General features: G+C 42.4%; 1 protein-coding gene across 1 annotated transcript; it reads right to left on the reverse strand.

Moving 5' to 3' along the window:
• Positions 1 to 5,413: 5,413 nt before the first annotated feature.
• LOC145105981 (uncharacterized) lies at positions 5,414 to 7,406 on the reverse strand. Its single transcript, XM_079043040.1, has 4 exons — positions 6,913 to 7,406; positions 6,575 to 6,857; positions 6,243 to 6,492; positions 5,414 to 6,162 (listed from the first exon to the last, which is right to left on the reverse strand). The coding sequence occupies exons 1-4, from the start codon at positions 7,404 to 7,406 to the stop codon at positions 5,414 to 5,416; spliced, it is 1,776 nt and encodes a 591-aa protein (XP_078899166.1).
• Between the last annotated feature and the right edge of the window lie 3,294 nt (positions 7,407 to 10,700).

Consider the following 10,700-nt stretch of genomic DNA (forward strand, 5'->3'; position numbering starts at 1 on the left):
GTACTGCTCGCGCATCTCGGACTCCGGATCTCAAGTCCACTCTGAACCTTTACGATGCTGTCACTGAACTTTAACTAGATGCACCTCCTTGTTCCTCGAGGTCCTTACTTTCTTATCCAATATTGCTACCGGGTCTCTCGATGTAGTTCAAGCGATCATCAACCTGAATGTCCTCTAATGGCACCACTGCCATCTCGTCGGCTACACACTTCCTCAGCTGGGATACATGGAAGGTGTTATGAATCTGGCTCAACTCCTCAGGCAGCTCTAGTCGATAAGCTACCTTGCCCACCCAGGCAATCACCCTAAAAGGACCAATGAATCGAGGACCCAGATTTCCCCGCTTCGTGAATCGGATCACCCGTTTCCATGGGGATACCTTCAGGAGAACAAAGTCGCCAACCTGAAAATCTAGCTCGGAACGCCTTCGATCCGCGTAACTCTTCTGACGACTCTGGGCCGTCAGCAACCTCTGTCTAACCTGCTGGATTAGCTCTGTCGTATTGAGCACTATCTCGGTGCTGCTTATCACTCTCTGTCCGACCTCCCCACAACAGATAGGAGTCCGACATCTCCTCCCATATATAAGCTCAAAGGGAGGCATCCCAATGTTGGAGTGATGGTTGTTGTTGTATGAAAACTCAGCCAAGGGTAGATAGGAATCCCAACTCCCACCAAGGTCCATAACACAAGCATGCAACATATCCTCGATCGTCTGAATCGTTCGCTCACTCTGCCCATCTGTCTGTGGATGGTATGCGGTGCTAAAATGTAGTCGGGTACCCAACTCCTCATGAAATTTCTTCCAGAACCTAGAAGTAAAGCGCACATCACGGTCAGACACTATCGATGTCGGCACTCCGTGCCGAGCCACCACCTCTCGAACGTAGACCTCGGCCAGCTTCTCCGCTGAAGAGTTCTCACTTATAGCAAGTAAGTGAGCACTCTTTGTCAATCGGTCCACAATCACCCAGATCGTATCCACACCCCTCACAGTCCTCGATAATTTGGTAATAAAATCAATGGAGATCTGTTCCCACTTCCATAGAGGAACCTCCAAAGGCTGCAACTTGCCATGAGGGTGTTGGTGCTCTACCTTGACCTTGCGGCAGGTCAAACACCTCTCAACTATCCATGCCACATCTCTCTTCATACAGGGCCACCAATAATTGTGTTTCAAATTCAAGTACATCTTCGTAGCCCCGGGGTGAATGGAGAACCTCGACTTATGGGCCTCCTCCATCAAAGTCTGTCAAGCCCCACCCGTATATGGCACCCATATTCGCCCATGGTAGGTCATAAGCCCCCGACCATCCGTCTCAAACTCAGAAATTTGCCCGATCACCCATTCTCTCTTGCGGTTCTCTGGTCTCATGGCCACCGCTTGGGCCTCTCGGATGACATCTAAGACTGGAGTCATCACCTTCATCCTCATACACACGTCTTGAATCGGAGCACTCGCTGCTCTACGACTCAGGGAATCAGCTACCACATTAGCCTTGGAAGGATGATACAAAATCTCACATTCGTAGTCCTTTACTACATCCAACCACCTCCTCTGTCGCATATTCAAATTGGGTTGATCCATAAGGTACCTCAGGCTCTTATGGTCCGTGTATATGGTACATCGGACACCATAGAGGTAATGACGCCAAATCTTGAGGGTGAATACCACCGCCCCCAGATCCAAATCATGGGTAGGATATCTCATCTCGTGAGGCTTCAGCTGCCTCGATGCATATGATATCACGTGCCCTCTCTACATTAACAAAACACCTAATCCTAATATAGATGCATCACAGTAGACTACGAAGTCCTCTACTCCCTCCAACATAGCTAATACTGGAGCCTCACACAACCTCTGACGAAGAGTCTCGAATGATGCCTGTTGCTCGGGGCCCCAAGTAAAAACGACTTTCTTCTGGGTTAACTTGGTGAGAGGGAAAACAATCTTGGAGAAATCTCCGATAAATCTCCAGTAATACCCTACCAGGACAAGAAAACTTCTGATCTTGGATGGGGTTCTCGGCACTTCCCACTGCATAACTGCTTTAATCTTGGCCGGGTCAACCAAAATCCCACTCTGGTTAACGAGGTGTCCTAAGAACTGAACCTCTCGTAACCAAAAATCACACTTGGAGAATTTGGCATAAAGCCTCTCCATCCTCAACACTCCAAGAATCTCTTGAGGATGCTCCTCGTGCTATTCGCTAGACCTCGAGTATACCAAAATATCGTTAATGAACATGATCACCGACCGATCCAAGATGGGCCTACACACCCGGTTCATGAGGTCCATGAACGCGGCCAGTGCGTTGGTGAACCCAAAAGGCATCACCACGAACTCATAATGCCCATAACGAGTTTGAAAGGTTGTCTTCTGGATATCCTCCTCGCGGACCCTCATCTGATGTTTTCAGATCTCAAATCAATATTGGAAAACCAAGACACTCCCTGCAACTGATCAAATAAGCCGTCGATCCTCGGTAATGGATAACGGTTCTTAACCGTCAACTTCTTTAACTCCCGATAATCGATGCACATCCGGTGTGAACCATCCTTCTTCTTGACAAAAAGGATCGACGCTCCCCACGGCGAATTACTTGGCCGAATGAAACCCTTCCCCAACAGCTTCTGAAGCTGCGAGGATAACTCCTGCATCTCGGACGGCGCAAGACGATACGATGCCTTGGCAATAGGCGCCATCCCTGGAACCAAATCGATCCGGAACTCCACCTGCCTCTCAGGAGGCACACCCAACAAATCCTCTGGGAAAACATCCGAGAAATCACATACTACTGGAACATCAGAAACATAAATCAACCTCTCCTTGACAACCCGAGTATCCACTACATAGGCTAAGAAGCCCATACATCCATGTTGCAGACTCTGTCTCACTCTGGCGGCGGAGCACAAAGCTGATCTCGATCTGGTTCCCTCTCCATAAATAGTAAGTACTCCCCCACTAGGGTCTCGAATCGTCACCATCTGACACTCGCAATCAATCACAGCTCCAAATCGGTTCAACCAATCCATGCCCACTATGACGTAGACATCTCCCATCGCTATCGGCACCAGATCTATCAGAAACTCCACACAAAAGATCTCTAAAACACAATCTCGTAATACATCAGTAGCAAAAACCGCATGCTCGTCGGCTATAGAAACTCTCAATGGTCGACTCAAAGCCTTGTGTCTAACACTAATGCGTCGACTAAAGGATAAATACACGGAGGATCGACTCGCACCCGAGTCAAATAGTACCAAGGCCGGAACAGAATTCACAAGAAAAGTACCTACATTAAGCACAATATAAGCATAAACGAATCATAATAACAACATGAATAAAGAGATACATACCAACAACAACGTCGGGTGCTGCGCGGACCTCCTCCGTAGTCAACTAGAAACTCTCCCACGAGCCCTCGGAGCCTCGGCCTTCCCGGGCCGACCATCAGTGACACGCAAGGTAGCAGGAGCAGGGGCGTGGGCTGACCCCAGTGTGAGATGCGGGCACTCAGCCTTTCGGTGGCCAGTCTGGTTGCAATGAAAGCAAACCAAAAATCCCTTGGGGAAATCCTTTGCTATATGCCCCTCCTTGCCGCACTTGAAACAAATCCCCGATCGGCAAGATCCCTCGTGACTCTTACCGCACTTGCCACAATTGCGACCTTTCTGGACTCCTGCTCTGGTATCAACGGGCTTAGCCCGCTTGGTCGCCAGTTGTGACTGCACTGATCTCCTATCTCTCCCCTGAGACTCTCCCTCCTCCCTTGTCTGAGTCTCCAGCTCGATCTCCCTCCTTCGGGCATTGGTCTGTAGCTTAGCTAATGTCCGATATGATGAGTTCACCATGAACTCCCGAATGTCCCTCCTCAAAATGCTCAAGTACCGGCTCACACGTGCCTGCTCAGTAGACACGTGCTCAGGGAAAAATAATGCCCTCTCATGAAACATCCTCATGATCTCTGTCACTGTCTTTGTCTTCTGTCTGAGAGACAGAAACTCCTGGGCCAATCGTTCCCTCTCCACCTGGGGAACGAACTCATCTCGGAATAGCTGGGTAAATCTTTCCCAATTCACTGCAACATGGTTTGTAAGAGAATAGTCAGTCGTCACAAACTTCCACCAGTCCTTCGCTCCCAAGCGAAGCTGGTTCAGCGCAAATCGAACCTTCAGGCTCTTAGGGGACAAAACTGCAAATTTGGTCCTTGTGGTCTACAAATACCTTTGGATGGGGTCCAAAAATTTTCTAGCTTGCACCGAAGGTCTAAAATCAAGGTTTTCATGGGTTTTTAGTCCATTCCGTCATTGTCCGTTTGTTTGGAGCCGTTAGTGTCATCACGTGCCCTCCATGTGAGGGAATTTTGGTCATTTTAGGTCCTTATTTTAAATAATATCATATTTCTCCTTTATATACATACTAATATGCAATCCCCTTCTTCTTCTTCATTTTGATTTACAAAGAAGCAGTAGCAAAGGTCTTCTTCTTCTTTCTCGCTCATCTACTTCTACTGTTACGAGCTTCAAAAATGGTGCTCTGCTTCTGTGGGAATGTTACTGTTGTGCGAACCTCATGGACCTCACGAAACCCTGGTCGTTGTTTCTATGCATGCCCTAAAATGGTAAGCAAACTCATATTAGGTTATGATATTTCGGTAGTTATGCAATAACTCTTCTACTTTAATGTATTCTTGTAGGGATCCAGATGTGGATTTTTGGGGTGGGTCGATCCCGCTATGTGTCAAAGATCAACTGTTATCATACCAGGACTGTTGATAACAATGAATAGGTATGAGGTTGAAGTGGGTCAGCTGAAGATGTACTTGCTTGCCTCGTGGGTCTTGTTTCTGTTGGTTGTACTATTTTGGAATTAGTAATTAGAGGTTATGGATTTTTTATTGGTAATAACCACCTGAAAATGTTGTCTTTTGGTGCTAGAAGGTTTAATGGTCGTTTATATATGTTGTAAGTGTTGTCTTTTGGATATGTAATGCTTTTATGATAAATGGAAGTGTAATGGTTTTATCTTTATATGAATATGAAATTGTGAAGGTTTTATCTTGACATGATATGCAATTGTAATGGTTTTACATACATATATTAAGTGCATTTCCATAACATCTTCATGCTTTGACAATACAAAATAAACCAATAACAAAGTACATAACCAAAAGGGTACCAAAAAAGGTTACATACAAATATTGAGTTACATACCATAACAGATGAATGCCAAAACACAATCATTACCAACAAAGGGCATTAAAGTACATTACCAAAACATTGGATTACATTGTTCCATAAAAGGTCTTCAAAGTACATTATCAAAAGGGAACCAAAAAAGTGCATCAAAGTACCAACTAAAGTGCATTAACAAGTCTTCATAAACATAAATAACTTAAGTACTTAAACATCAATTCCCATCTTGGGCCTTGCAGGTCCTGGCATTGTGACCCTTTTGCTTACACTTACTACATGTTACATTCAAAAACTTCCTGCTCAACTTTTGAGTTTCATTATCATTTTCACTTTGGTTGTTTGCTTGCCTCTTTCGTTGCTGAATTTCAATCCTTTCCTCTACTGTAATCCTCCTTTTCTTTTTTGGCCTACCTATAGCTTTGTTGTGTGGTGGAGGGAAAAGAGTTGTTGGGCAGTCACTCTTAGGCCACATGGCTCTACCTTTGATAGGCTCCACCTTGAAGGAGTAAATCTCTTTCCATGTATCAAGCCAATACACCTTATGCACATAGGTGTATAGTTCTCCCTCCTTTTCAGCATTGTCTGCCATTTCATTTAGGCTTGCAGTTGTATGCTTGCAAGGAATTCCAGTAAGCTCCCACTTTCTACAACTACACTCCCTTTTATCCATGTCAAGCACATGTTGATCATTCCATGGACCTTTAACCTGATACTTATGTCCCCCATTCCATCGTGCATAATACTTACTAGCAAGTGTTGTGTTTGCTTCCAAAATCCTAGTACCAGTTGGAGTTAGTGGACCTTGACACTTGTTTAACACCTTCATCACAATGCATACTCTCTTCATAAGGTACTCTCTGATAAACTCCAAACAGCTGATAATGGGTTTGTCTCTCCCTTTCACAAGTTTGCTATTGAACACTTCACAAAGGTTATTCAATAACATGTCTGAAATTGCTCTTCCTAGTAGTTCATTAACAAAAATAACAGTTAGTGTATATCTATACTATAATTAAAAATAAGACAACAAATTGAGAAAATACCTAAAAAATGACTTCTAGCCAAATGATGTGGATGGATTTTCAAGAGCCACTGATATGCTTCTATGTCATAATTCCTTAGCTCTACCATTACAGCTTCAAACTCTGGTATGGTGGTGGCTGTAGCACACCTCCAAAAAGACTCCTTGTACTCTGTAGTCTTAAATAACTTCCTCATGTTCTGGTATATGTGTCTAATACAGAACCTGTGTTCTGCATTAGGAAACAATTGTTCTATGGCTAGTAGAAGACCCTGTTTTCACCATAACAAAATAAGTAATTAGCATTAGTCTGTAATGAAACCTAGTATACAATATTATATGTAACTATAGTACCTCCTGTCTATCACTGATAAAGGTGAAGTTGGAATTTGAATACAAGTCAAGATCTTCTCCAAGAGACTGAAGAAACCATTTCCAACTTGAAGTGTTTTCACTTTCAACAACAACATATGCCAATGGGTAGGTTCCATTGTTGGAATCAACACCAACTGCACTTAGTATTTGACCTGGGAAAGGTCCCTTCATGAAGGCTCCATCTAAGCCTAAAAATTCTCTCAACCCTGCCTTAAATCCTTTCTTTAAAGGACCTAAACACACGTATATCTTTTTGAATTGCCTGGTTGGGGATGAAACTACAGGTTCAAAAACCACATCAATCTTTACAGTTGTACCTTCGTTTGTCTTTTGTAGCTCTAGTACATACTCTCTCAAATCTGTATATATTTACGTAATCTCTTGCAACATTTTTGGTGGCTAATGCTTTTGCCCTAAATGCTTTCTCTTCTGAAATACTAACCCCATATGTTGATTGGAGTTGCTCTTGTAGGGCACGAACAGGCAGGCCAATATTAGCTTCAATCTGATCCATAATTTGTTCGGCAAGAAATGTTGCTGTGCAAGATCTGATTTTTTGTGTTTGGAGGCAGATGTGTTTCGGATTATAGGTATTAATAAACCAATAGTCCTGTTCACTTGACCTAGATGCATGAAGTTTCCAAGTGCATTTAACTTTATCAGACTTTACATCTTTACCCTTTACCTTTTTCCCAGAGGTAGGTCCACCTACCCCACTTGCATTTACAACTACAGTTCCATCACAAACAACTGTTAATCTACTCTTGTCATTTTTTGTGGATGAGATATTCCTCCTTGTCTCTAAACCCATTAAATGGGATGCTATCTTGGTCTTCAAACCGTTCAAAAGGTTGAAAGTTTGTCATTAACTCATCATCTATGTTGATGTTAGTTGAAAATTCATTGACTCCTTAAGGATCATTATCCATGACAACTCTATACCCCACATCTGCAAATCCTTCTACACCCTCACCATTGGATTTGTTCATGTCAAGTTCTTCATTCACATCAATCTCTTTGTTTAAATCTTTTTATGCATCAACTACAACAAATTCAGGATGCATTGGCTCAACACCCTTACCTTTATCAACTTCACCACTTGCCATTGTTTTTTCACCACCTTCCCAATCCAAGTTAAGTTTTCTACTACAAGATGATGCCCCTTTACTATGTTTCCAATCTTTAGACCTATTAAATTCAGGTGTTGCTGATTTGTATAAGGTTAATGCTAACCCTAAATCACCCTCACCAACATCAATTTGGATTGGAGTTACCACTTTATGAGCAACTACATGTGATGAGGGTCTAGGAGGATCCTGATTGTCCATGTCTTCTATTATAACCCTTCTTGGACCAGTTGGGGACATAAAATATGTAAGCAAGTTCGTTTGACCATGCTCTGTGTACACTTTAATCATTTTGTTATGGGTAACATACTGTGAGAGATTACGCACATCATCATCACTACCTAATGCTCGGAGTCCAAACTCAAATCCTTCATTAGGCAAACGGAAATGGTAATACATGATTTCAGTACCATCATACCCTAATTCTCTCATCATCAAGTCTAGTTCATGAACAGAAAATTCATCAATGTCGACAACATCAAAGTACCTTACTTGCCCATTAATATACCTGATATTTGTAAACTTTGTGAAACTCCCTCTGTAATGGAGTTCAATAGAGAATATGTTGGGGTAACCATCTTCAAAACAGAAAGAGACAATTGTTATAGAATAGTTTGAAGCTTTATCATCAAATACAGAGTTTTTCAAAGTTTTTTCAAAGTTTGAATCTTACCATAAACTTCTTGAACGTTAACATTCTCTCCAACATTTCTAAGTCACCACATTTTCAAAAGCATGAACGAAAATCGATTCTCAGACAATGGTTAGGGTTTTTACGTCTTGCTAAATGAGGTATGGGAGAAGACGAAGGAGTGAAGTATAGCCTGCAATCTTATTAATTGAAGTGGCGGCAACGGAGGCTAAGACCTATAATGACTAAAATGACCTCACATGGAGGGCACGTGATGGCACTAATGGCTCCAAACAAACAGACAATGACGGAATGGACTAAAAACCCATGAAAACCTTGATTTTGGACGTTCGGTGAAAGCTGGAAACTTTTTGGACCCCATCCAAAGGTTTTTGCAAACCATAAGGACCAAATTTGCAGTTTTGTCTTCTTAGGGCATGAACAAGTATAAAAGCATCCCTCCATATTGGAGATCCATCACATCACAACAATCGGGTCCTGGGGCCCATCAAACTCTGGTGGCTTCGTGTTGCTGAACTCTCGGAACATCAACGAGTCACCCCCTATGGCCTCGCTCTGTGATGGCTGTGGTAGCGGCAGCCTCGGTGACAACATCATATTGCTCGTCAAAAGTCTCAATCAACGTGCTCTTAATAGACCCGCACATCTCCAGAATGGCCTCCCCGATAGTTGCGGCCACCTCACCCGCAATAATCCTGCAGATCTCCTCATCACTGGTACTCACCCTCTCGGGGTTGCTGGAGCCTGAACCTCGGGTAACCACCATAGTCTCTCTCTGAAACATAAAAACATAACTCATCAGGGATAGGCTAAAGCGCACACACATTTAGACATCCCTACATGTTTATTAGTATTCTGAGATTCTTACTTGAGTCGTGTACGGATCCGGTGCTTTTAGTAGTACTGTTGGGTTTTGAGCATTCTAACACTTCTAAGGTGTACATGCAACCCTAGAAACCTTGGATCTATGTTTGACTAAGATACATGCAAAATTGATTTTCCAAGGTTCATAATCCTATCTAGCATACATGGGGAACTTTAAACATAAAATTAAGCTAGAAGAAAATACCTTGTAGCAGTTTTGATTCCTTGAAAAACCATGAGAGCCTAGCACCCCAAGTGTGATGCCTCAAATGTCTCACACAACACCAAATGTGCTTGGAATAAACTTGAGAGAAATGTCACACTAGTTGAAATCGGCTATCCCTCTTCTTTCTTGATTAAGTGCCGATTTTGGTGAACATAAGGATCCTTATATAGTGTGTTACAATTAGGGTTACACCATGTAAACCCTAATTGTCATGACCTTTCATTTCCATCACCCATGGGTTCTATAACCACCATGGAGCATCCATGGAGCAACCTATGAGTTTTAGCCCAACTTGATAATCCATGGAGCATTAGTCCACTATAAAAGTATGAGTGATTTACACAATCAACCCATATATTTAATTAGTCTTCTTTTGATCACTTAATCAATTCCAAATTGATTCTTGATAAATACTAATTAAATAATACTATTAATATATTAGAATTTATAATATATTAATAAACCTGAAGTGTTATTTCTCTCATTTTAGTCTATCCAAATGCATGATGGCATGCAACCCAAAATGGACCATTCCAACCGGGTCAAGTACATCCCAGACATAGTTATGAACTTAGACACCTAATCCAACAGTCTCCCACTTGGATAAGTCTAATAACTATATCTGCAAGAATAACTTCATGAACCGATCAACAATCGTAGCTCTTTCAAGGTCTCGCGGAACTGAGATGATGATGATACGCCATTTTAGATAAGTGATCATATAATCCTCTGTTCTAGATATCAGCCGGAGAAATACATGGAACAATGTATTGCTTATTGTCAAGCAGTTTGTTTCTCGATTTCCGATTTGTTTGATATAGAACTTATTTGAACACATCAACTTAGTTCTGACTGGGCCCGATACATGGGTCAACACAAAATCATCGAGGGCCCCAGATATCGCTTCTAATCCAAGAAGGAACAGATAAACTTCGACTCATATGCTTGTTCTACTACTTGTTGAATCATACACAAAGGCACGTTTTATAACATCGAGTTACCAATGCGTTTTCGTACGATCAATGTATAACCAATTCATAGGAAACAAGTCATATCTCTAGGTTTGAAGACTTATATGATATTACCGTCTCACGATCACTCGAGATAAATTCCATGAAGTGATATCAGTGAGCATGGGTTGAATCCAATACTCAGACCTTATGAGCACTCATGAGTGTTGTAGCACCACTTTGTCCAACATCTTAGACCTCTACAAGCCAACCCATGACAGTTTTG

This window comes from Lactuca virosa, chromosome 4 (assembly GCF_052849685.1).
Source record: "Lactuca virosa cultivar CGN04683 chromosome 4, Lactuca_virosa_CGN04683_v6, whole genome shotgun sequence".
In the NCBI taxonomy this organism is placed as follows: Eukaryota; Viridiplantae; Streptophyta; class Magnoliopsida; order Asterales; family Asteraceae; genus Lactuca; species Lactuca virosa.